General features: G+C 41.9%; 1 protein-coding gene and 1 long non-coding RNA gene across 13 annotated transcripts in view; both read left to right on the plus strand.

Annotated features, from left to right (window-relative positions):
* Positions 1-1,162: 1,162 nt before the first annotated feature.
* Positions 1,163-13,887, plus strand: LOC135180012 (uncharacterized). Of its 2 annotated transcripts, none has more exons than XR_010304243.1 (3): positions 1,163-1,369; positions 2,914-3,062; positions 11,067-13,887. It is a non-coding gene; the product is annotated as an uncharacterized LOC135180012 (long non-coding RNA). The 2 variants fall into 2 exon arrangements; XR_010304242.1 differs by having other exon boundaries at positions 2,986-3,062.
* A 3,247-nt stretch (positions 13,888-17,134) lies between these two features.
* Positions 17,135-27,583, plus strand: part of CASK (calcium/calmodulin dependent serine protein kinase) — a 202,228-nt gene continuing 191,779 nt past the window's right edge. For 8 of the 11 annotated variants that reach the window (XM_064151890.1, XM_064151892.1, XM_064151896.1 and 5 more), the window contains exon 1: positions 17,136-17,544. In XM_064151890.1, the coding sequence (XP_064007960.1) occupies positions 17,486-17,544 (59 nt within the window). In that variant the 5' untranslated portion in view covers positions 17,136-17,485. Of the gene's footprint in view, positions 17,545-19,938; positions 19,998-27,583 lie in introns of those variants that run through there. The other 3 variants (XM_064151894.1, XM_064151895.1, XM_064151891.1) reach the window with 2 other exon arrangements.

The following is a 27,583-nucleotide window of genomic DNA, read 5'->3' on the forward strand; positions in this document are numbered from 1 at the left end:
ATCCATTGTCCCTAGTCCCTGACACCTTAAAAAGTCTCTCACCAGCTTTCTTTTAGGCCCCCTTCAGATACTGGAAGGCCACAATAAGGTCTCCTTAGAGCCTTCTCTTCCCCACAATGAACAACCTCAACTCTCGGTATTGTCGTATTTTAATTATCTCAAACACTTTAGTCATATTGCAAATGTTGCCACCTCACTGATCATTATTCTTTTAGAGACTGAATTACATTAATCACTGAGTACCTGTACTCAGCCTCAGGCCATTCCACCACTTCTTTTGCCATTTCTTTACTTGACTAACCATGTTTCTACAAAAACTTCCTCTTCCTGCACCAAAATAAGCTTTTTTTCACAGGTTCCTACAAAGATCTTTTCAGAACTTAAATCTTTTTGGTTCATTCCTGTAGAAAAAAACATGCCTTTTCTTTGATGGAAAAAAAGTTGTTCATACCACATTACATCCACTGAGGTGTCTAGCACCTACTCATAATTGTTTAAACCAATTTACCCAGCAGTTAAGCAAAGCTCACAAGGGCTGTAATCACAAGATTGTCCAGAGCACTTACAATCTGTGCAGCTGTCTAATACCTTAACAGTTGTCTCATTTCCCATTTGTGCTCTACCTTCCTGGAATAAAACCCAGCTCAAAATCAACACTGGATTCTTGCTTCACCTCTGCAAGCTACTGGCAGTGTAACTTGAAAAAAGGTTTCTAAGCTTTCTATACCCTTCTTCCTTCAGTGTAGATGGTGCATGACAACACAGGAATAGATTTGATAAGTCTCTCTCTGTTTGTCTCAGTGCTGATTTCTGGGGGCTTGTTAGAGGTTTTCATCAGAGCATCAGCAGCTATGGCACATGAGTGCCGAACAAGCAGGTGCCCTGCTCTTCTCTATCCTGCCAGGCAGGTTTAACCCTTGCTGTCCTCCTCCTGTTGTGGGCCCGGGAGTGAGTCAGACGAGCAAACAAGGGTTTGGCCCCAGCAAAGCCCTGAGGGCTAGGGGGCTTAGCACCACATGTCAGGTGTCTTGTGTTAGGCAGCAGGAAGCTTTGAATTCATTGGCCAGAACAATGGTGCTAGTGCCTATTGGCCAGCTGGATTTTCAAAATGAAGTATATAAAGGGGGATGATTTTGAAACCACATCTTCTTACAGTAGTGCTTCTACACCAGCCTTTGTCTGCATCAGCCTTCCTGCTTCTCATCGTCTGCAGCTCCTTGAAGGCGGCCACGTGTTGCGGCTCACACTAGTGGCTTAGCAGCAACTCCTTCCTCTCCGCCTGAAATAGTTTGTGTTTTACCCTGGGATCATCATTGCGAGTTTGAAGGTGTCTTTGATACAGGAGACTTACTCAAGGACCAAAAAAGCCGTGAGTACATCTGCTGGAGTGAATACCAAGACTCTATAGGCATAGGTAGAATTCTTCCTGTTCTCACATTCCTATTTTCCAAGTTCTGATTGTTTAAGCTGTTTAATTCTGTGCAGTTGCTTCCTGTCGATCGAAAGTCCAAAGAACCTCAGGGAACTTCCCCTGGTTCTGAATATTAATTATCAAAATTAATATTCATACAGAAATTAATAATTGTAATTCACAACTATTATTAATTTCTGATACACCCACCAGCTTTCTGAAGATTTCCTTTCTGAATGGGATAGGCAACACTTTTTGGGCTCCGAGGGGAGGCAGACTTTGTTGGGCCAGGCTTTGAACTGCCTGCCTGAAGGAGCAGACCCATCTGGAAAGCTACACATGAATTTTTTATGAAGCTTGATTATTAATGTTTTGTAAAATGCTTGGAGATCCTTGGTAGGAAAATTTTACCACCTGCTAAGTATTGGCCCTCTATAAATATTTCCAAGCAGGGCACAGTTGCCAAACATTTTGGTTCAAGTTTAACCATTCTAATGCTGGGCTGTGGGAAACTTTCACAACAAACCAAATTTTTTTGCTGAGCAAATGTTTTACACTGCTTATTTTTCTGGATTCTGTCTCAATAGTCCCCATTGTTTCCTGCTCTAACCTGTCCTTTAAATGGTAATTGCATTCATAGATATAACCTACCTTTTTGTCAAATGCCTATCCTCTTTCTCAAAGAAGTCTTGGTATTGGTGCATTGGTATGCCACAGATATTAGTTTCAAGGTCTTAACATATGTAACTTAACTAGAGAATATGCATCATTTGTTCCAGTATCTTCATTTTAACACTGTATTGATTCTCAACTCCAGAGAAGCATTGCATAGGAACTTAACTGCAGAAAGTCTGAGATAAATTACACCACTTGAATTTTGAATTTATTTACGCAGTCAGTAGCTTGCAGCAAAGTTCACAGCAGTAATTCTACTGGGTACATCATGCTTGTAACTTTCTGGCAGCTTCATTTAAAATATTAGTGGCTGACATCAGAATTAGTGAAATAATTTAGACCTGTTCAAAATTATGCAAGACCAATATGCAAATAGAAGAAACAGAGCTTTAGAAATTAAGAACTATTATTACATTACTACATATGCATATAAATTTGTATTTAAATACATGCATCATGGAGACACCAGGCTATGCTAGTTGGTCCTCCTACGGTGTAGACTGGCTTTGATCTCTATGTTCCACATAATTATTTCCTTATATCAGCAGAACTCTTGATTTTACTCTCTGCCAAAGCATCATCTAAATGTCTGTCTAAGCAGCAAAGCTTTTCTCTTCCACATGATGGTACTTGAAGCAGAAAACATTCTTCTGATTTTGTATTATATTTGTGTAGGGTGTTGGTTTTCTTGATCTCAGTATGCTGTGTTAAAGGCAGAAGACTAAAACTGTTTGATTGTTCATTCTGAAATCCTCGCAACAACCTAACATACCTTAAAGAAGGTCTCCCTTGAGTCACTTTTCACTTTGCCTTCTTGGTACACTTAGGGAAGAGATGCTTAGGTGAAAAAACACAGGATGGAATTCAGGAGTGATGTGTTCTTCCTGTTGTCTGTCCAGCCTACATGATCTGAGATCTACTCCAAAGGCTTGATGTTCTGCATTGAGAAGCAATAGCACATAAATAGCTATCCAAGGTAGGCTATGTGATGAATTTCATGGGGGATTCCTTGTTACTATCTCTCCTGTATTAATTCCCCCTTGGAGGGAGGTCTTTTTATTGCAGAGGCTGAAAACAAGCCAGGCATGCTTTCAGAGTGCACTTAAGGTTTATGTTACCATACAGAGGGCTGATTCAGTTAAACAGACAAAACAAAGTTTTTGATGTTTAAAGACACACTTAATCTCACACAGGAGATCCCAACTTTAATAAACAGATTATAGATGTGATACTTAAGTGTGCTGCAGGATTGAACCCCAGAGGTTTGTGATCATGAGGGCTTTTTTTCTATGCTACTTCTCCTTCCAAAAATGTTTTCCAAAACATTTTGCCTATTTGTTGAAGAATTACAAAAGTGCTTAAAATTGACCTTGAGTGATACAAAGAGGGGGAAAAACATTTAATTTTTACCCAAGAACTGTGTTTAATCAATTCTTTTCATAAAATTAATTTAAGAGAGTCTCATGAGCAATCTTCTGCTATATTTAGGGCTACTGTGCCATTTGTGTGACATAAAAAAAAATCAAAGCATGAAGAGAAAAAGGTAAAATGAAAAATCAGGCAAATACAAAACATGGTACCTAAGAAATAGAGTAAATGATGTTACCAGCCTCCTCCTGTTTCAAATGAGAAGTTAAACTTAAAGGAAAACAAAAAGCAGGAGCTCCTCTGGAAATCTTAACTTTTGATTTCAAATGTAACTCTGGTAAAACAAGGTTACACTAAGGGTAACAGAACTGCTGAGACCACTTTCACATTGAAGATAAAATCCTTTGAGTGCTGCAGTGAGCATTTTGCTAATTACAATTAAATTGCCAGCATCTTTTGGACATCCGTAGCAAATTATTTCCATAACATTTTCAGTACTGGGGAGCATATTTCAGAGATGAGTGATAGTTATGAGTGTCATCCATAGGATTCAAAGTGCAAGACCTGAGAATTTTCTGTGCTGCAGATGGTGTTAAAAGACAGCATCAGTTGTAAGGGTTGGCCAGTGCAGGGAACTACAACTTTCCATAGCTCTGGAAAAAGCCAGGAGCTGGTGCAGCACCAGGTTAAAGTCAGGGTCATGAGATAAGACAGGGAATGAATCAGATATCATTCAAATATCTTGGGTCTGTGTGCTTCCAGAACAAAGCCTGGCATGAAAAATAAAACTAAGTCTGACTTCATTGGAGACTACAGTGGACAGCACAGGTACCTGAATCAAACTTAAATTAGTGAGCTTTCAGCAGAGCAAATTAACCTATTCAGAGCTTCACGCTGCCATATACAACTAGCTTAGTGTATGAGCCCACTCTCAGAAATTTAGTCAGAGCAGCTTTAGTTTGTGAGGTATAAACTAGGGCATAGTCTTGCAACTAGGACCTGCTGGATGCTTAGGGACCCTTCCAGTTGTAGCAGTTGTGGAAAAAGCTCATGGCTTCAGTCAAAATGAGCTGGGTAGCTCTTTCAATTTAAATAATAACTCTTCATTAATACATTCATTTTCTAAAATGGTTTAGGAAATGATCACACGAGGGAGGTTGATGCTATCATTAGAATACCTAGCCTGACAGACAAGAAAGGGTTTGAAGATTCCTTGGAAAGATGAATGCTGTAGGCAAATTTGTGCCTGGTAGAGCTGCCAGAACAAGCTTTCTAAGCCTGTTGCTCTGCACACCAGAGGATGTGGCGAAGTGCTTGAGCAACAAGCACCACTGCTGGTGGCAAAGCTTTTGAGAAGCTGAAGAGGTTAGAGAGGCCTGTAAAGGTAATCACAACACAAACTTTTCTGACACCTGCTCCAAGAGAGGCAGTGGCACAAGTCCATTTTTGAGTTGCATGGAAGGAGAGTGCATGTCACAAGTGTCAGTGCTGTCAAAAGGAGAGAGAAGCAATGGCTGACAGCCCTGCAGTTGGAAAGGTTCACACTCTCATTCCCCAGAGTCCAGTTTTAGCTGAAAGTGACTATCAGCCACAAAGACCTGGGAAACAGTACCTTAAAGAGGGATATTCAGCTACAGATGCAGGTTTTTGCAATTTTAAATGTAAACCTAGAAAAGTTTTAGCAGATAGAGGCACAGTCCCTTATTCAACAAGAGGGTCATTGTCTCAAATCCAGAGTCAGATTTTTTGTGAATCGGGCAGATTAAAAGCAACAGCAAGAAAACCCAGAATAAACAGATTACTGACTTTGATTGCCAAACCTACTCCTACAAACAACTTTCTTGCTAAATGTAATTTATTTACACCCCATGCCCAGCACATCATTATAATGTCTTCTCTCATAATCACACTAGAGTTGAGGGGAAGCTTTTATACTTAAAGGCACTGGAAGAGCTGTTTTTAAGATGTCATTGAAAAAAATATGAAAACATACAGAGGAGACTTAATTTGCAAGTGAAACCTCTAAGAGAAGAACTAGAGATTTGTCCTGATACTAAACAAATGATACCACTAAGGAAGTAGGAAGACTTGTCACACAGCGCAGCAAGTTTGTCTCCAGTACAAAGGAGTAACAAACTTGTGTGTCTCGGCTGGAAAAGGAGAGTACAGTCAGCATTAGTCCTAGGGATGTACTTAGAGTATTCTCTCCTGTTGAGATACTGGAATGTGTCCAGAAAAGGGCAACAAAGCTGGTGAGAGGCCTGGAACACAAACCCTATGAGGAGAGGCTGAGGGAGCTGGGGGTGTTTAGCCTGGAGAAGAGGAAGCTCAGGGATGACCTCATTGCTCTCTACAACTACCTGAAGGGAGGCTGCAGCCAGGTGGGGTTGGTCTCCCAGGCAACCAGGAACAGAACAAGGGGACACAGTCTCAAGTTGTGCCGGGGGAGAGGTACAGGCTGGATGTTAGGAGGAAGTTGTTGCCAGAGAGAGTGATTGACATTGGAATGGACTGCCCAGGGAGGTGGTGGAGTCACCATCCATGGGGGTAATCAAGAAAAGACTGGCTGAGGCACTTAGTGCCATGGTCTAGTAGATTGGACAGGGCTGAGTGATAGGTTGGACTGGATGATCTTGGAGGTCTCTTCCAACCTGGCTGATTCTATGATTGCCTGAGATAGTGTTGCTAGAAAACATAACAGCTTGCAAAGATGACATCTGCAATTTGATTTGATATTCTAAGCCTGTGGTATGCCTGATACAGTAATGTCTGGCATTTCTCAGGTTTGTGTTTAACCATTATGCTCTGAAATATGAGTTTGTTAGTATAACATTAACCTCCATTATCTCCAGTCCCTGAAGGTTAGCAGAAAATGCGTTAAAGAACATACCAAAATGGATGCCAATTCCGATCCATGCTTGATACTGTTAAATAATGGAGTGGTACCAGTGTAACAACTTCTTATTTGCTGACATTTTATTTGACAGAAAACTGAAAATGAGTGTGTGCTTTTGAGAGCAGGATCTGGGGTACTGAGAGCTGTCACTGTTCTGCAAAAAACAGGTGTGAGAATATCTATAACAAAAAGCAATGACTGCAAAGAGCAATAGCATCACAAGACATATCTTGTGGTCAAAGACAGATTTGATACATCAGGTGCACATAGGAAGAGAAGCTGGTAACACATCCTCCAAAGGAGGCATACCAACACAGCCATTTTACCTGAGAAACTGACAGCCAACCAGCCACAGCAGGTTGAGATGAATTAATTTCAGAATGTGGCAAAACTGGAACTAACAGACTTGCTGCCATCTGACAGCAAAGGTACTGATGCTCTGGGAGAGACTTTCAATTCTGTGATTCATGCAGAGTACCTCAGAGATTAATTGAATGTGCGTTTGTTCATTAAGTTAGATTAAGTTAGTATCTAGAACTTCCTTATTATGTTAATGCTTAATTTCAGGATGCAGAGGGAAGCTGCTGAGAACCATGTCTATAAGAGGTTCTGGCTTGAGCCAGTTGTTAAATACAAGCTACAAAGCTCAATGTTCTTGTTAGGAGCTCACAGTCTGAGTAAGGTAGATCCCTATCAAACTCAGTGGTGCCTGTCGGTCACAGGACAACCCAGACACATGGAGGAGAGTTTTCTTTCACTTCTGTTGAAAGAGAAAGCCAGACAGGGAAAAAAATTATACATTTCTCATTACCTTTTAAAAGCTAGTGATTTTTTTTTTCTTTCTCTCTTTGAGGGCATCCATTACTGTACTAAGTCTCTCTGGAAGGTCAGAGGCAAAATATCCCTACTTTTTTCAAAGGAAAAACTAGGAACTTTGCTGAGCTACTCACTGTGCCACCTACCCCCAGCACATCCAGCATGACTATGCCCCAGGAATTCCTCTACCTGTTGCCTGGCTGTAAAGGAACCTCAGATAACTAGCTTAAATAAATGTAGACCTCTATACCATTGGTGTCTAAAATGATGTGAGTTTCTAATATGAATCATCTTGCAAGAAGAGAAAACAGAATTAATGACCACTTATCAGAATTTTGGGTTGCCTGACCAGCTGGCATTAGTTGTAGCTATACAACTATCTGCATTCCACCCCTGGCATGCATGCCCTTCACACTCTTGAGCTGACATGGTTCTGGACAGGTGCAACTACTGTGGAATGTATCTGCTGTGACAATCTTCCTAGTTCCGACCAAAGGAGGGACAACACAACCACCATCAGGACTAGTACTGAGTCACAGCATTTTTGCTTCTGGTGAGATTTACCCATTGTTCTGACAATTAATGTAAAGTACTCCGCAGTTAATTGTTGGGTATCAATGCTAGGTTAGAAGGTTTTTAGGCAGCATCTCCTTTCTTCTGAAAGAAGAAAACACTTGATCCTATTTTGTTCTTTGAAAGAATCAGTAATTATGGCAGTTATTATGACTGAACTCCTTAATCTGCTGTCTAAGAGTTGTCCTTTATCCAGAACTGTAATGGCTGAGCACAGGCACACCCAAAGCCCTGTGGCTGTAAAGCACATAATGGAATTTGTAAATCTCCCTCAAAGAGAATCCAAACACCAAGGGAGTCTGAGGGATTTGAAAGACACATAGTGACAGCATGATGAGGACACTAGTATATTCTTGCTCTGGGCTGGCCTCTGAGATGCTTTTCTGTTCCTGTGCCTGTTACAACCCAGTGATTTGGGTGGACTGTCTGCAAGAGGGATGGCATTAAGTAGCCTACAAACACTGCACCGTAAGTGGGTAGCTCAGACTCTGACAGGCAACACAGCTACCTGCTCCATAGGCTGGAGAAGACAAGAGATGTTACATTAGGTTTCTCTTTTTTTCAGCGTCAGAGCCCTGACTTTCTTAAATTCCTTAAGCTCTACATTGACTAAAGCAGAAAGTATTTAGAATTACTCAAAATGTGCTGTTTCTGGCTCTCTTCCTCACAGAAAACACAATTACTCCTAAAGCTTTGTACTCCTTAATTTACAACAAAAATACAAACTGCAGAGTTTGGTTCTGTTACATGCTTTTGTGTTACTTTTGCTAAGGGTATCATCAGTGTCAAACAGAGCTGCTAATCGGGAGTTATCATCCATAAGATACATACTAAGTTTATACACATACTCGCATTTCTGGAAAAAAGGTTCATATATTTGCATGATCTTTGCTTTCCTCTGCTCTCTTTATAACATATGAAATTACTCTGCTGAAGGAGCAGAGATATTGCTGCTGATATGTTATTGCTGTACACTTGGAGCTATGAGAAAACAGGGGGCAAAGTCTTGACTCCAGGTGACCACTGATGGCCGAAAAAAAGCTGAAGCTGAGGGTATTCATCTCGTGTATAAACAATGAACAAATCATCACCAGAGACTACACTTTACTGAGAGGTAAATAACAATTTGTTGATGTGTGCCAGTCTCCTGTCTTAACATAGAATCATAGAATCAACCAGGTTGGAAGAGACCTCCAAGATCATCCAGTCCAACCTAGCACCCAGCCCTATCCAATCAACTAGACCATGGCACTAAGTGCCTCATCCAGTCTTTTCTTGAAGACCCCCAGAGACGGTGCCTCCACCACCTCCCTGGGCAGCCCATTCCAATGGGAAATCACTCTCTTCTCCCACTTTGTCCCACCATCTGTAACATTCTCCATTAACTTTCCAATAGTGAGGGTAAAAAGGGCAGCAGTCCTGAAAATAGTCTCCCACTTAGCACACAAATGCCTTTCCCCAAAGAAACAAATATTTTTCTTTGGTATAATTATTTTTTTCCTCCTAAATGGAAAGTTCTCAAACTACTTGGAAAGATCTCTGCTGACATTCGAACCATGTGCAGTGCAGAAGTGATCATCAGAGGAGCATGGCTCAAGCTCATAAAGGGAGAGATCAAAGAGATACTTGTGCTGGGTTCAGAGAGGGCTATTACAGATTATGATTTTACTCTTTCCTCTCTCTGCTGTCTTGGTTTCATTTTCACAACAGCTTTTTAACTAGAGCTGGAGTGTCAGGCTCCCAGCACAGTGCTGTGTGCAGTGAATGCTGCCTGGGACAAGAATGCCCATGGCCAGTCCCCATGGATGGCTGCCAGAGTGCTGCTGCCAACACAAGCCATTTGAAAAATAAAAAGCTTCTATCTCTCCCAGTTTTTCCCTCTGACAGACCTCAATATAATTTCATGGGACACACTAAACCACACGACTTTCCCTTCTAGGACTTTTTCCTTGCCAAATTTCAAAGATCTGTTGCAAATTACCTATGAATTTGGATTCTGCATGCAGAAGATTTACAGAAAGCTTTCTCAGTGGTGACTTGGCCAGTCTGAATCAGGAAGTTAGTACCAACTCTTTCTATTGCAGATGGTTTTGTCCTTGCAGGACAAGAGTCTCAAAGTTTTAATGTGAATGATTACAGTGTCAGCATAACACTTCAGAGTGGGAAAGAATAAGGAAGAGTAAGAAGGAAGTGGGAAGTAATGAAGTGGCCAGACAGAGTAGTGCTTGCTCACTTCTGAGAAGACACTCCAACTTGGGGTGGGGGGAGGGGGAAAAGCTGAGAAAACCAGGAGGAAGGGTGGCTGGAAAGGGAGGGTAAAAAGGAGGAATACAGAGTACTTGGCAAATAATTACTTACAGATCTCGTGTTCTCTTCCAAACTTATAAAACGTAGTAAACTTGGCTTGCTCTGAGGTTATAGGATAAACTGTGTCTAAGAAGTTTTCAGCTGTAAGCCTTGTTAACTTTTGGGGTGTGTTACTACATGTTAATAGAAATAGGGTTCTGATAAAGGTAAGTATCTCAAACCTCATAGACAGGGCTTGGAAAATAAATGGTTGGCAGAACGAGGGCATAATAAAGGACACAGCTGGAAATTAAAAATTAAGCATAGGATGAAACTAAAAGGCTGAGGACATAAGAAATGCCCTAATGGATCCTCCTGGCCCTACTTACTCAACAGGGGATAGTCTGAGATCAATAACATGGCCATCTTGGGTAAGGATACTCTTTGCATTCCAAGTATGCTGATGCTTGTGATTTCCCTGAATGTGGAGAAGCTAACTGTGTAATTTGTAGAATGGAAAATAAAACAAAAATGAAGCAATGGTAGTAGGAGGTAGGTTAGAAAGTACATCAAAGCCTCAACACTATCTGCAGTCGGTTCCTCTTCTGCTTTCCCAGCATCTAGGTTTGTTGTATGAGTGGTGACCCACTGCATACCTGCCCATTCTTTCCAGTGTTTGTTTATAGTGATGTCACCCCTGGCATGGTCTGATTGTTTTTTGAACCTGGTGTCCACAGCCACCTGTGGCAGCAAGTCCTCTCTGTGTGCATTTGTTTGTTTTGTTTTAACAGCATGTTCATGTATCTGTCTTTAACTCTTTGTTTTACTGAGCTCTGCTTAGATTTAGTATTGCAGGACCTGGTGAACAGTTCTATCTTCACCTTATCTGCCACTTCTGTGATCTTCTAAATCTCAACCATATCCTACTCCGGGTGTCTTCTCTACGGATGGACATGTCTCAGCCTCTTTCCCTCTAGTGGAAAGTCAGATAGCTCACTCCTTGGTTCTTTTGGTTACCCTCCTCTCTCTGTTCCTTTGTAGACTCCGTGTCCTTCTGGAGATGGGGAGGTCTGAAACATCGCAGCCCTCCTGCAGTGGAGGCACCAGATCTTTATATGGAGGCAAAACAATACCTGCCTTGTTTTATGCCTGTCCTGATATACCAAATATTTTATTGGCTTTTTTTGACCATGACCACACCCTGCAGCACTGTGAGTCTAAAGGCTCTTTCCAGAGCTGTAACTGACAGTTCCAAGTTCAGCATTACACAAGGGTAACACAGATGTGGATTTCCTCTAAGTGCAGTATTCCCTGCCATTTGTCTACACCAAACCCATTCTGGGTGCTTACTCTGCTTCGTGGGGCTCTTCTGGAGTTTCTAACTGTTAGGGTGGCACCTGCCCCCTCAGGAAGAGCTTAATAGATTTCTACAAAAGATAGCAGGAGGGCAAGAAAGAAGATACCAAAGGAAAGTACACGGGAGTTTTGTTGTAGTTTTGGTTTTTTAGGGGTTGTTTTGTTTCTTCATTGTGGGGTTTTAGGTTGTTTTTCTCTTTTGGTACTAGCATGTGGAATTTTTATATTCTCCTCATGATGTGCTTTTTAATTATTTTTCTGTATATAGGCACATGACTGTAGCATATGGTTGCAAATTTCTGTTTAGAACAGTGACAGAAACATAAGCAGAATTCTGAGTTGTTTTTATTACCTGGGTTTATCCACTGTACAACCTGGAAGAGCTTTTTAATTTAAAAGTACTTCAACAAAACTATCATGAAGAGATTTCCACCACAATTCTTGTTATTTAATCCATACCTATCAATGAGGAAAAGCTGCAACTGGGGAGAAAATAAATGTCTCCAGCAACCCAGCCACAATTGTCCACAGGTACACTGTACACAAGGAAGAGAAAAATAAAAACAGCAAGGAATAGCTGAAAAAGAAACTCCATTAAATTGGGTTTTGTATAATTTTGAAGTTTTCTCTATTTTGCTGTTGCCATTCCTACATGGGACTGTTTCACCTCTGGAAATTGAATTTGAAGGCTTACAGTGAGCTTCTTCAGTAGTATCAGATCAGCTCACTTTTGGTTTCACTTACTGCTGACCTTTACTTGTGTTGCTCTGATTAATTTCTAATTGTGACTACAGTCTAATTACAGGCAAGGAACATGATTTATTCCCCTTACTAATCCTTGACCAAGACCTGGCTGATTACTTGATCTGGAACTCTCTCAGCAGGACCAGTATGAGATGAACATGTAATGAAGGACACGTGGTCAGCATGTTTGGGCAGTAAAAAAGAATTCTTCGTTCAAAAGAGGCAGCTCTTAGCTAATTGCCTGTGGAAAAAAATGAGGGTTGTGTTTGCATGTTTACATAGACATCCAAGACTGTTTTTCCCAAGAACTTTTGAACCTGGGGGACAATTTCAACAGAATTAGGTGGGGGCAAGGTACAGATCCTTTAGAAAAGCTCCAACTGTCCTTTGAAGATATGGGGCTGCAGAAAAGAGACCTAATAGTGTTTTCAGCAAGGAAAGGTGGCAGCTGAAAGTCCCCTTCTCGCTGAACAACAGAGAACTGACACTGTAGAGGAACTTTAAAAAAACCCAAACAATAACCAACCAACATTTCACTAAGGAGAAAAATGCAGTTGGAGATTTATCTTCCTAGACAAACATCATTCACATGTTAAGACATGCATTTGTGGGAAACCTGGCCTCTTTAATTACAGTGTGGCACAACTTGTACAGTGTGTTACACCTGAGCTCTGCAGCTGCAGACTGCCACATGGTAGATTTCTATGTTGATTTAATTATACACCTCTGTAAGAAGTATCCAGGCTTACTCAAGAGTTGGCTGACAGCATTTTATGGTTCTCTAGAGGCACATTTTTAACAGGAACTGAATATGTCTGTGTCTTTTGTGACTGGAACATTGTAACTTTTCATTCCAACCGAAATACAAACTATTTTCAGTTCATAGAGTTTGCACTCCTAAACCATGTGCCAGTTTGTCAGACATCTGTTAGGCCTTCAATACTCTCAAAGTGCCAACAGTTCATACTTGTCTTCTGAGCCAGTAACATCCTCTAAGAGTGACCAGGTTAGAAATCAAAGTACTCTGAGTCTTGTTACACTTAGAACCTGAGGCACAGAATTTGCTGTTTCCTGTATCTTTTGGGTTACAGAACACTGTCAAACCCCTAAATTTCTTGTTCACATCATGTACCTTTTACATCACACCTTAAAATAAAAACACCATGAAGGCTGTTTGGTTGTAACTGATAACTGTGGTTCCTTAACCTTTGAACAGCTTACCTGTCCTGTGGCTTACCAACAGTGTGCAGGTGGTACGCACACACCCTGCACGCCACAGCCAAATAAAGCTTGACCACCCCATAAAAGTTTTGTTTTCCAATGTCAAAGCACACACTCAGCTACTCTGTGACACTTAAAAATAAACTTTTGAATTGAACTATAATAGTGGTTTGCCTGGAAACATTGCACCCTAAGCTAGTAGCCCAGAAACTGACAAATAGGAAAGTCAAACACATGGCAGTGGTTTGGAGAAGGCTGCCAGGGAATATTAAGCATTTCTTTCCTGTGAGCAATCAGTGTCATTTTCTTGCTCTTTCCCTATGAAGAAGTCTCTCTCCCAGCCCTGAAACAACTTGATGCCCTGAACTATTTTCAGACCAACCATTACCTTTACCAGTAAGTCATTTCAGGTCTCAAGTGTGATTTTTTTTTTTTCTGCTTGTATGACAAATGTTATTGCTATAAACCTTACAATAATATGTTAGATGTATGTGTCTTGGAATGTAAACCTTTAAATAAAGCACAGAATCTGTATGGAGAAGTATTGAATACATGAGTGAAAATCAAGAATGCCTGTCTGAAAGGAAAATGAATGACTACTTTCAAACTTGTGGCTGAAATTCATGATCACAAACATCGGTATATGCACTGCTTGGACAGTCACACTATTGGGTATCAGCTGCCAGCAAACCAATGCTCATATTTTTTGAGCCCAGTCAAGTCTGAAACTGAGTTACAGCACAGTTCTCATTTGTTTTAGCAATTGTTGATGTAGTGGCATCCTTGTTGCTTTTGCTGGGTCAGTATGCAATCTTTTTATGATGTAGATCTGCACACAAATCCCAGTTCAGACAGCTTTTTTTCATGCAACTCTAACATAAGCAGCAGTAGTTCTCATTCTCCTCCTGCACCAAATGCAGGCAACTGACACATTTGTGGTCTTTGATAGATTTGCCTTCTTCTTGCCAGCCTAAGCAGTGAATGCCACAGCTGCTTTAACAAGCTTAAATCCTTTGCTCCAGAATGGAATAAAAAAAAATTTAAAAGGGCAGCTCAGCCCATCTGATAAAAACCCATCTGTTACCCTCTTTACTGGAAGGTAGTAGGGCTTTTCAAGTGTGTGTCAGGGAAGGAAACACCTTTCTCAGTGAAAGCTCCTTTCTGTTCATTGCCTTTCAAGAAACAATTTCCCCAGAACAACACTTAACTTGTCAACCTGCACTCAGAGAGTCCACCTACCAGCAGAAAACCATGTTGACCTGCGGTCTCATCCCAGAATCAACCCAATTGCTCTCCAAAGTTCCCAAAAGAGTTTGTTCTATGACAATATTTTTATTCAAAGCTATCCATGTACTATGCTTGATACTCCTTATTTTCAGTTTAATCCATCACATCCGAGTTACATGCCCTGGTGTGACTCTCAGCACTTGTCACACAGAGGAAGGTGAGACCTCCATGAAGTGACACTGCTAGAGTGGCAAAAGCATTTACCTCAGCTTGGGAAGGGATCTGTTATGAGCATTCTTTTTCCTTGTGTTTTTGTATCTTAGCATCACAGAATGTTACTGTTTGGAAAAGACCTTGAAAGATCATCTAGTCCAAAACTCCTGTCAGAGTATTGTAACCTAGAGTAGGTCACACAGGAATGCATCTCGGCTAGTTCTGAATGTCTCCAGAGCAGACTCCACAAGCTCTCTGCACAGCATGTTCCAGTGTTCTGCCACCCTCCCAGCGAAAACCTTTTTCCTTCTTGTAAACTTGTAACAACACAGTCAGATGACAGTTTCACCTCAAAAAGTGAACGCTCACCTACCTTCTAAAATTTACTATTGTGTGGCCTATGGGGTACAAAGCCTGATGGCCCTGTGAAAAGAAAAAAATGGTCATCCAAGTGTTCAGCTGTACAAAACGTAGGGAACGATTTCAACATACTGGATTTTGGGGGCCTTCCAAGTATCCGTTGGTGTTAACAGAGTTTAAAAATGTTTGTATGGCACAGAGCACAGATCACAGCAGTGTCTCTCACCTTCTATGCTACCGGTGTGCAGGAGAGAGGTGCAACTACTTTCTCTGCTTTTATTTATTTCAATTCACCTTGACACAGGAATAAGGTATTCTTGGTGAAGTGTCGTCAGCTCCACATTTTAAAGCCAGCCTTTAAACCGTTTAATCAGATAATTCTGCTTTGGCAGGTTTTTTTTTCCTCTGCGCGGGGAACGACTGTACAATTCACCTTTGTTAACGAGTTTTAAGATGCTGCATGTGTGCTAAAGTACTTCGGCAAAAATAAACGCTTTGCAAACTGCAGCAGCTGCTGGCGGAATCTTTGCTTTCTTCTACAAACCAGCCAATTTAAAAGCTGGGGAAAGCATACACAGCGTATCTTCCTCAAAAAGTTCTTTGTGTCGGGTGTTAAAAAGCACAGAATGCAATCTGTGAGGTAAGCACCTGGCGTTTCAAAACACACAAGATGTCTCGGACATTGCTTTTATGCGGCTGTTAGGAGAAACGACACCCACCAGTCACCTGCCTTAGTGGAAGAGCGGTTTTAACAGTATTCCCAAAAGGTTATTTTAATGCACTACTTTTAAGGCTAATGACTTTTCTTAATCACAAAAAATAGTTCTAACTGTGCTGCAGGAAATACATACTCCTGAAGGGGGGGAGGCACCTTAACCGGCTCTGGAAAAGCTCCCCAAGCCGAGTTTTGCATAGAGAGTCTTTATTACTACACTCGAATGTGAAAAGGACAAGCGATGCCCATCCCTACAGACAACGCGTGTGTGCGTTGTGCATGCATCCAGAGAGCAGCTGCCTCGACTCCCTGAGGGCGGAAAGCAGCAAGTCTTCTCTCTTCGCTTCCCGCAGCTTCCTAACCGTCACACGCTGCTCTCCCGCTCCGGGCCGCGCGTTCCTCCGCACCCCCGGCGCAGCGAGGCTGCCGGTCCTTCTGCTGCCGAGCCCGCAGGAGTCCCAGGCACTCAGCGCGGAGCGCGCAGCGGAGGAGATAAGCGACATCAGTACCTGAACCCCAGCCGGCCTTGCTCGCCGCTGTCGCTACCCCTGCCCGGGCCCGGCCGCACCCTCACGCACCGCAGCCGCCGGCACCGACAGCCACCCCGCCGAGCCTGTTCCCCGCGCCATGACGTCACCCCAGCCAGCGCCTGCGCGCACCGTCACAACAGACCTCTCCTCTCCCTCCCCGACCCCCAGAACGACTGGTGGGCGTGGCCCCGCGCGATCCTGGCGGCGGGGGAACGAGGTGGGGAGAAAGGGAGCGGAAGCGAACGCAGCCCCCCGCGTGCCTGCGTGCCGCGCCTGCTCGGCCTGCCCGCGCGCTCCCGCGGGCCCCGGCGCCCGCCCCCGCGCCAGCGCGCGCCGTGACGGCTTTGCGTGACGGCGGCCGGGAGTGCGCGCGCCCGCCCCCCAGTACAGCGAGCGCCTATCGCGGCCGCTGCCGCCGCCGCCGCCGCTTCTCCTCCTCCTCCTCGCGCCCGGGAGCGTAATCAACGGCCGCTCCTACAGCTCCCGCCCCTCCCCCTCCCACTATTATCCTCCCTCCCGGCGCGCGCCCCCCCGCCCGCTCGGCCGGGAGCGCGCGGCCGCCCGCCTGCCCGCTCGGCGAGGGAGCGAGACGGCGCTGCCGCCTGCCGCCGGCCCCTCTCCCCGCTGCACCGATTCCTTCTCCATGGACCTCGCGCCGCCCCACTAGCCGGATCTGCCCGCCCGCCGCTGCCGCTGGGGAGTAGCCGGCTGAGAGGGGGCGGGAGGGGGGTGGGGGGCGGAGGAAGGTGGGGTCGCGGAGTGTGTGACACGCGCGGGGAGCGGCGGTGGCTGCGGCCCGCGGGAGGAGGAGCAGGGAGTCCCGGCGCGGCCGCGGGAGCCCCCGGGCGTGCGGCGGCGGTGCCCCAGAAAGGTGGCGGCGGCGGCGGTGGTGGCGGCGGCGGCAGCAGCTGCGGTAGCGGTTGGGATTTACCGTGGTGGTGGCGGTTGGCGCTGACCAGCAGGGGAGCGCGCCGCGCGGCGGGGACCGTGCCCGCGGCCCCCCCTCCCCCCTCCCTCGTCCCCCCTTCCTCTCTCCCTCCTGCCCCCCATCCCCGGGTCCGCCGCCTCTCGGGCTGATCCCCCCCGCCCGGACCATGGCCGACGACGACGTGTTGTTCGAGGACGTGTACGAGCTCTGCGAGGTGATCGGCAAGTGAGTCCCTCGGGGAGCGGGAGGCGGGCAGGGCAGGGCGTGTGCGCCACCGGGCAGAGCGGGGGAGGGGGTGGTGGTGCCCCCGTGCCCAGCCCCTCCCGCTGTCCACGGGCTGGGGGTGGGGTGGAGAAGAAGGATGCTCTGCTCGGCACCCACCTGAGTCGCCGCCGCCACCGGGTCCGTGTGAGCGGTGCGGGTTCCGGGTCCCCCACTTGACTGGTGGCGGTGACACGGCGAGTGCCTCCGCCGCGCTGCCCACCTTCGTTATTACACGAGAGGCAGAAGGGGAAGAAGTGACCCGATGTTTCCTCAGCCACCATGATTAACCGCCTAACCATCACTCAGGCTGGCTGCAGCAAGCGGCAACCACTTCCCACCCCTTTTCTTCTCCTCCCCCCTGTATCCCATTCCTGGCACACCCATCAAGGATTGCCTATTGGGGAAAGGGAAGGGAAGATATCTCTCTGTAGATCCACCTATTCACTGGGTGTCTGCATATTTGTGCGCCAGGTGTTGGGTTCGCCCCTTCTTTGCTGCATAATAAGCAGCTTGTTAGTGGCAGTACTAGTGACGCTCGGGTTGTGCTCAGTTTTTTGTCTAGAGCGTTCCCTCCACTCTCATTCGCGTAGAAATAGAGATGTATAAGGCAGTAGGAGCGCTTGGCCTATTGAGTCTTATTATGCAACTACTATTAAACCGGTGTTCGAGGCTTGTATCAGACCTAGAAGTTGAGGTAGTTGTTAACGTTCTCCAGCTGCCTGCTTCGGGTTACCACTGTTGTAGAGAGGATGAGAACGAGTCTCTAACCAGCACCAAGAAAATGCAGAGAATACCACAAATCAGATGACAATACAGAATTAAAGCTGAACTCCATCTGTCCCTCCTCCGTATTTTAGTGACTACTCAGTTTCAAAAGCCGGTTTTTATTTATTTTTCATCTTTCATGTATTTTCTGTAGTTGTGTCTGTGTTGCGAAATGGACATGAAAGATGTAGCAATATTGTGACTTTCTAATTTTCTCTATGTTTCTGATTCCAAAGCTGAGATTGCTGTAGTGACACCATTCAGTGTGTTTGCATTTTTTTCTTCCTGACAAAGAATTTTGTAAGAATAATTGTTCACTATGTTTTGATTATAAACAAAGATTATTTTTTTCTGACTGCATTCTCCTGCCTGCTTTCCACCAGAATGCTTTTGAGTTGATTCCAGGTGATGCCTACTTTCAAAGCCAGGGCTAAAAATATTCTAGAATTAAGCTTTCATTGGGATTACACTAAAATGCTAGACTTGGGCATAGCAGGTGACTTTTGTTGTCAGCAGAAGTTTCAGCACTCAGTTCTGTCGTTGCACACACACAAACAACTTTTTAAAATACTAAGCTTAAAGGGCCTTGTTTGCTCTCGTGAATGGTAAGCAATTGCTTTAGCTTAATGCTGGCTGTTGGTGAGGAGCTTCTGTAGCTGAGAAACAGAAGTCTCGTTATTAAACATGTTTTGGAGACAATTTTGGCACACTCCTTTCACAAGTGGTTTTATGCTAACCACTGCAGTTCACACACTATTTTATTCATAGCAGATTACCTACCGTTTGAAAGAAGGTGCAGTGATTATGCATGACCGCACACCCTTCTAGAGAATGAATGATTTACAGGGATCCAGATGTTTGCTCATCTCAAATGACTTTTGGGTTTTTGATTGGAGAATTCTAAAGAACGAACTCAAAAACAGGATTAAATATTAGCCACATAAGTTGCATGTGAGATTTAAGTAGTATTGATAGTATTGTGATGTAACTAAATATAACAGATAAATATTGAGTCACAGTAGCATGGTGATGCCAGGAGCACTGTAGCGAACCCAGGATGGATCACTGAAAATAGCAGCATTGACGGTGTGTAGGGTAGCTTGCTCATTGTGATTCCTAAGGCTTTTCCACACAGATGTTGTATCAGTCCTCTGGAAAAAAAGCATTTAAAATCAATACACAGTTTCATGTACAGCTTTATAAATAGCATTCCTGTTTCTTTGCAATACAATGCAGGTGACTTTCAGGGAACCAGAGATGCAGCATCTTTATTTTGCATAGGGATTTCGGGTACCGCCTTGCCCATCTAACCAACTTGAGGAGAGCTGCTGTACATCTGCTTTGAATTGTTACATATGCATCTTAGTAAATATCTTCCAGTGAAACATCCACTAAATGCCCACACGTTCCTGTGATTCATTACTGATTGATACAGTAATTTAGGTCTTGCAAATAGCACATCTGGCCGTGATTTGTGCTTCAGACACATGAAATACTGAGATGTGTGATTTATCTTTCCTGAATAGGTAGTTACCACTGTCATTTAAGGTGGCAAAAGGTATTCTCACCGAGAGTGTGGGAAAGAAATCTTTGTCTAAAATGTTTGAATATCTGCTTGGAGATCCTATACAGTTTACTAGTGAATCAAGGTGGTATCATTTTAGATGACTGTATTTAGTTTGATTTGTTGAGGCATATTCTGATTTCTGGGATAGCTTCAAACACTTCTAAATATAAAATGCTGATAAGACTTTGTGAATGCACAGTGATAATAGCTTTTGATGTTTTCGTGTGGAACAATTACAGTGCAAGAGCATATGAATGAATTAATAGGAATGACACTGATAAACTGTTTATTATGTGGCATTTAATATGTTTAAATTCTCCAAGTATGCATCTTACATTTTGAATGGGTGTGGGAGAAAAGAAAGGCCAAGAGGGGTAGAGATAAATTCTATTTTGTGTTTCCTTTAGACAAAAGAAATCTTATTTTGCATGTATTTCCAATATACCTTTCCATTGCTGAAAGCTACGTGGAGATAAAATTGGGAATAAGAATATTAGTTTCTTCTTTAACTTTTTAAAGTGGCATTTATGGCACTAACATTAGTCATGTGGTTTTACTTGACCAGTTGCGTTATGTTCTAGATTATTGTCTTCAGACTTGGCTGACATGCACTTCAAGAAAGAAGTAAATTATGTATCTTGGGATAGCTGGTAATGATGAAAAGCACAGGTGTGCCCTTCTCTCTTTCTGTTGTTTTTTTTTTTAGACTTGCTTCCAGGTAACTTTGAAGAGAATCTCTCCCTCTATATTGATGGGGAAGTGTGCAATCTGAAATATCTAAACCTTTTATCCTGTTGATCAGAGCATACATTTGATGTCATTCACACATAATAGTGCTAAGTGTGCTTTATTTTTAGTAATATTTTAATTTGGAATGCATTAAGTTCATAAAGCATGGTAGATGTAGAGCTGAAGCATCTTGAGTATTCCTCTTAGGTGAAAACTGATTGGAGTTTATCATAGGAGCTCCGTGTACATGTAGCAGTAGTTTAATCCAAAGAGATAACATCCATCTGTACTTGGTATTGAGTGTGGAAAACCAAAGCATTGCTTTTATGACAGATAAAGTCCTTGTTCTGCAAGGACTTTATTTTATGTTATCAGATTCTGAGTTTCTGTACCTCTTCAGATTCATGTTGGTTTATGTTAGCATTAGAGGAATAGCATCCAGATTCTCAGCAGTAGGATGGTTACTGAAACTCAGCAAGTTACTGAAAATTTTCTCCAGAATTTTTAGTTGTAAATACAATGTGATAGAGTCGATAAAAGTTTGTGTGTGTGTGTGTGTGTTAAAAAGGCATTGGTCACAATTGAAATCATTAGTGTTCATATAAATAGTTACTTAAACTATAATTGTTTATCATTTTATCTTCCATTTCTGGACCACATACATGTACAATCATTGTGCATAGCAGTAGTGGAGTGGTTCATGGTTTTAATACCAAAGTATAATGTGGTGATTGGTGCTAATACTGTCAAAGCTTTCAGGCTGTGCTCAGCCATGTGACTGAGTTTGGTCTGGTCCTCTTCTGCACTGCACACTCGAGGATTTTAGTTTGCTTTCATCCCCCCTTCCCCTGTAATGGGATGATTCTTCCTGCTTGGCCTTTTCAATCTTGTAAAGAGGACTTAAACTGCCTAGAGCATGCAGGTGTTCTCCTCTGCAGCTTGCCAGCACTGCTGGAATACTGAAGGAAATGAGGGGAGGATGCAAGGTTCTGGGATGGGAAGTGGGATGGAATTTTTTTTGCATTGGAGTATGAAGTTTTGTATCTTTCTGAAGTCAGATGAGTTCTGCCCTAAGCTGTTACCTTGAAATGGAGATGCTTTAGATTTATGCCCCAGTCTAAGAGAGTTTAGGAAAGAGAGGAGAGAACTCATGAGTTCCTTGTCCAAGAAATGTTTTTTTTAAAATTAAGTACTGTGATAACAAAACTACCTAGAAGTGTTTTGATGACTTTACTGGATTGGTTTTCCTTGTGACACCGATTTTGTCAGCACAGTCATGAGAATACTGTTGACTCTCAAATGTACTTTTTCTGTAGTGTACCATTGAAATTTTGTATCACATGCAAAATCAATGCAATCAACCAGTGGATATCATTTTGACAAACCAAATGAAAATGTCAAGTAACTGTATTATGTACTCACTGTTTGCAAAGTGTGGAGAAGGGGAGACGGGAGGGAGCTTCTCTGCAGTATGGGAAGTGATTTGTCCACTTTAACTTTTGTTTTTTTAGTACTGTTTGAAATACTAGTGTACTAGTAAAAGATTCTCACCTGTTTCCTGTGTTAGAGTGTTTAAGACTAACAGATTATAGTGCATATTTGATATAGGCATGAGGTGATAATGTACACTGCATCAGGAAAACAACAGTAGGTTACTGGATGTGTGTAGTCGCTCACATATCTCCTTAGCTAAGTTATCCTGCTATGGATTATAACTGTAATAGTGACCTGTTTCTACATGAGAGATTCTGTCTACTTAACAGGTTCAACTGTATCTGAACACAGAGTAGAATTAATATACCTATTTGCAGAGTACAACATTTTAATCAGTATTATTATTTCCATTCATGTGGCTTTTACTAATTTTGTTTTGATAAACAGCTACATTCTTACATAGATCTTTATAATGTGAACAAGATGGTTGTAATGATTGAGAAGGGAAGACTTGCTTAACGGGGGAACTTGATCTAGAAAAGTCCAAACTGAAAAAGATTGAGCGAGGGCTTTGCAATTTTGTTTTTGTGCTTAAACACCCAAGAGCAGATCAAGGTAAGAGCAGATGAGCAAATGTGTGCAGGCTAGTCCTGAGTAATTTGAGGCTGAAAATTAGAAGACTTTAGACTGACTGACTACTGAGATGCTGGAGAAGCTGTCTGCAAGAAGTTGTGGGCCAAAAAAAAAGCTACCTTTGCTAAGTTAAGAGTTTGGTCTTTTTTATTAAAGTAGTATGAAGCTTTGTTGCCTTCAAGAATGGGAGATGAGCTTTAGAACCCAAGTGATCATTGAGAATCATTTAGATTCAAATACAATGCTTACAATTAAATGCTTTGGGATAAATAAATATTAGGAAAAGAAAAGACTCATATTTCATGTCAACACCCATTCACCTCCTTAGCTCTCTGGCTGATACTGTGGCCTTTTCATGATCTCCTATAGGGATGTCAAACAATGAAAGGTAATCGAGAAGTATTAACCCTAATGTGATGTTTCCAAAGATCACTCTTCAGAAAGTCATAGTCATATTAAATGTGCTATCTAAAGAATGGTGACTTCAGAACTGAAAGTGGTGGTGGTTGTTAAACTTAAGTATGTTGTGCAAATTATGGAGTTAGTAAAAATAACTCATATGAATTCTCCTTTTTCTAGGAGTGAGGTGGTTTGGTTTGGGTTTTTTATGTACAATGTGAAGATGTGTATATGAGATACATTGCATGCATGGCCAGACTTACCATCCTTACTCATTTTAAAAGTTGGACTTAACCATTTAAGGTAGTGTGGTAATATGTCTTCCTGAAGAACCCCATTTCTTTTTCTTTGCATATATCAGATAAGCATGTAAGAAGGTACCTAGGTAAGGCATCCATGGCATGGGAAGAGAACCTTCAATTCAGCATAGCTATAAACAGAACTGTATTTTAAGTGTTTGGTTAGGAGCTTCTTTTAATAAACTACTGCTGTATTCTGAGGGCGTTAGAGTGTTTCATGGGAGATGCCTACTGATAGAAGGAATGGCTTCCTCACGGGAAACAAGTGCTCAGCAAGTTTGGTGTTCTGTTCACCATAGTGTTACTGGTGTATAAGTCTCAATCTTACCAAGATCTTTTTCTGAAATGAAAACAAATAAGGCTTCAAATAGTTTTCAGAGCTTGATAATAGGAGACCTTCGAATTATAACAAAGATATATTTTTTCACGTCATTTTGTATGAGAAGCAAAGGCCTCTTTTCAGAGAAACAAGAAGAGAACTCCTGCAGGGTGACTTTAGGACAAAAAGTACCAAGGACCTAATGTGACCCCACTCTTGTTAACAAATGCCTTAATCTTTCATACTTTTTTTGCTAGAATAGGGTGAGAAGGGGTGACCAGAAGTTAGTACATACTTTCTGTGTCTTATTTCAATATTCAAAGTACAGTGGGACCATATTTTCCTTCTGCTTTTGGGATTTGTCACAATTCTTGTATTGTCAATATTTTGTCTTTTTTTTTTTTTTCCAGAAACCAATAGATAAAATGTATCTTTGCCATGTGAAGGCATTTTAAATTGACTCACAGTTCTTACCCACGTGGGAAGTTAACTGTGTGTTCCTGAAATTCTGTGCATTTTTGTGCCACCAGAGGTAGAAATATTCTTTTTTAAAAAAATAAATTTTCACTTGACTCCTTTACCTGTTTCTTTGGCTACTGAATGATCTGTGTATCTGCTTGCAGATTTAATTTTTGATTGACATCCCCATTTTCTTCTCTGGATAGCATGGACATAGGCAATTACTCCTAGCATTTAATGCTGAGTAAATTTCCTAAGATATGTGAATTAAGAAAGCTGGAAAGAACTTGCCTTGAACAAGATTTTTAGAAGTAAAAGCTGAGGCATTTAAATTGGTATAGAATGTGTTCTGTTTCAGTTCAGTTGTATGAAAGCACTTTTAACTGAGTTGAAAAACTAGTTTTATCTCATCAAAGTGACAGTTGTGCTGTAGTTAAGTTCAAGAAACCCTTACAATTTTAAAGTGTATGTTTGCTAGGGAATACATGACTTCATTTAAGCTCACTGTTACCAGGGATTAGAATGTAGCTCATGTTTGGAAATTTTGTTATCCAAAAGGGATAAAGAAAAAAAATCTTAGCTGAGGTTGAGATTTCACAGGTACAGTGGCCTTCAAGATATTCATTACTTTATGAATTCTGTATTTAGATACCTAATTGTGTGAGTATGTGAAGTCTTAATTTTCATCCTATGCCTTCAGGACTCATCATGAACTTTCCCAATACTATAGCTGTTATCTTAAAAAAAACAACCAAACAAAAAATCCTTTACAAAGGTTCTTAATTTTTGACCCTGAAACTTCACCTCAATTCTTCTGCCTTTTTAATAGAGTGCTGTATTGTCATTTACAGAGGGAAAAATGACAGTAACCAAACACTCCAAACTTAACAACAACAAAGAACAAAACAAAACCAAAATACAAACCAACCAAACAACAACAAAACAGGAGCCAAAACAAAACAGTTCTCAGTATTTCTCCTAAAGGGAACTTTAACTTGCCTTGACAAGATATTCGGATGGGCTCCCCCATCTTCTCTTTTTTGGGGAAAATAATCTATGAGTAAAACCTTTGGCTGCATTAAGGTATTCTAGCTTAGAGAAGCCAAACTACCTTACTTCCATCTTGTCTGAGAGAAGTATGATAGACATTGCTGCAAGTGGAGTTGTCAGCTGCCCCCTTTTTTCCCTTCTTTTTGGCTCCAGATGTTGTCGATACTGAACAGGGGGAGGCAATAATTTACACTTGATTAGTGGGATCTGTAGGCCTGTAAATGGAAGAGACTGATTAAACAAGTGAGGTAATCTTACCTCCCTTGTCCGAACCACTCCTCCACTCTTCTCTTGCTTGTCAGGAAAAAGTGGGAGTGAAGATAGCCTGGAAGGAAACTACAAGAAAGTTCAGCGAATTATGTATTTCAGGTATAGAATCTTTCCTCCATCAATACTGATCTGACCTGCTAATTCTGCTGGAAGAGAGCAGGTCTTTGTGGAGCTCTTTAGATTTGCCAGAGTTGAGCTTCAGTAGAGAAGGACCAGACAGGTTGAGGTTCAGATAGATTTAGAGAAAACATCTGTCTGGTAGCACCAGTCCAGCTGTAAAGCAGCTAACCAGGGCAAGAACTGAGGTGAAACCTTGCATTTCTGTAATTCTGCAGCCTCTAAGTATATCATAATTCCTGAAGGAGAGGTGTGTCAAGTTGCAGCTGGGATGTGGATTCTGCAAATAGGTAGTAATAGCCTTTCTTCCCATTTTGCCCCTCTGTGAGAGTATGTAAGTGCAGTTCTGTGGTGCGAGCTGAATTAAGTTTACTGCTTGAAGAGGGAGGTCTTGATGTCTGTATTTGCTTCCATGCTGTGGATGTTACACCCTTCTCTGTGCCACCTTTAGCATTGATCTGATCTATATAAGCCAGGTGCACTACAAAAATGTTCACTTGTTCACTTTGTTTTTACTGCCTTGGCTAGACATACAGTGTAGAGATAGGAAGAGGTAAGATGCCCAGGACCCTTCTTCTCTCCCTGCCTTGCACAAAAATGAACTACTAAGGCCCTGTCACAAAATGCTTTGTTGTTATCTTTTAAAGCATGTTTGTTTGTTTGTTTTTTTCATAATAAGCAGGAAGGTAGCCTCTGAACTCTATTTTACAATAGTTTAGAAAATTTTAAGGAAGGGGGAGGAAAGGAAGAGAAGATACTTTTTTTTTTTTAAGAGAGAAGAAAAAAGAAGTTGCAAATTAACAAGCTATTATTAACACACCAAAACAGTCTCACTGAGTTGCTTTTATGTTCTTAATTTGCTTCTTCCTTCTTTCTGTGCACACAGGCATTCCCCGTAATTAAAACCAAGCACTAACTTTGTCAGGGCCTCACCTCCCTCAGGATTTAAATGTGGTACATATTAGAGTCAAACAGAAGTTAGGGAATCAGCTGTAAATCTGAGATTTTTATTTCTGGAATATTTGAATTAACTCATTAAAGCATATTACTTATGACATGGTTGGATGTGCTTGTGTTTTGTTGAGTCCTTCAAGACTTTGAATATTAGTAATCAGCTGTAGTCTGAACCTGAAGCATGCTTGACATTTGTGAGTGCTTCTGATTTTTATAGAACTCAAATGTGAGTCTTTTATTCCTGGTTCTGTTATGGTTATGTGCACAAGTAATGGAAGCATATTTGGAAAATTCAAGAAATTCAAACCCAAAATTCTCCTGAGCTGGCTTTTTATAGATTTTGTTTTGCTCTAAACTCAAATTTAAGATGAATTGAATCAATCAAGAACTTGTGTCAGTTTGCTGGTTTGGTGTATTTTTTGGTTTTGTTTTGTTTAAGGAAATGTTCTGTGTTGTTATATCTAGATCAAATTTAGATTGAAAAGTTCCAAATTCTGCTTTCAGCAAACAACATTTTCCTTTCTACACCCCCTAAACTACTAGAGGTAATCTCTTACTGTGTTTCTGCGATTATCTTAATTCCAGAGCTTTAACATTATAGAAATGAAAGCCACAAAAGGGACTTTCAAAGCTGGAGGTCAAACAGAATGGTTTGCTCAGTTTCAGCTATGAAATTAAGATTTTTAAATTTCTTTTTTAGAACTTTTCCCTCTGTGTTAAAAATGGCTACCTGTTGGCTGAGTTTCTCACATATTCAGCCCTTAAGGTTCAGTTGTCTTTAAAAGCACAAAGTAAACAGGGTGCTTAAAATATCAGGAGCTCTTTCTCTAGTCTTAGATCTCAAGTGGGTCAATATTTTTCATCGGAGCAGACACTTCCAATTGGCAAATATTCAATACTTAATAGCTGCTACTGAGATAGGATACTTTCTCCACTCTTGTATCTTTGGATTCTTAGATTCTTGATTGTTTGAAGTTTTCAAAAGTCTGAATAGTCTGTGTACTG

This window comes from Pogoniulus pusillus, chromosome 12 (assembly GCF_015220805.1).
Source record: "Pogoniulus pusillus isolate bPogPus1 chromosome 12, bPogPus1.pri, whole genome shotgun sequence".
NCBI lineage: Eukaryota > Metazoa > Chordata > Aves > Piciformes > Lybiidae > Pogoniulus > Pogoniulus pusillus.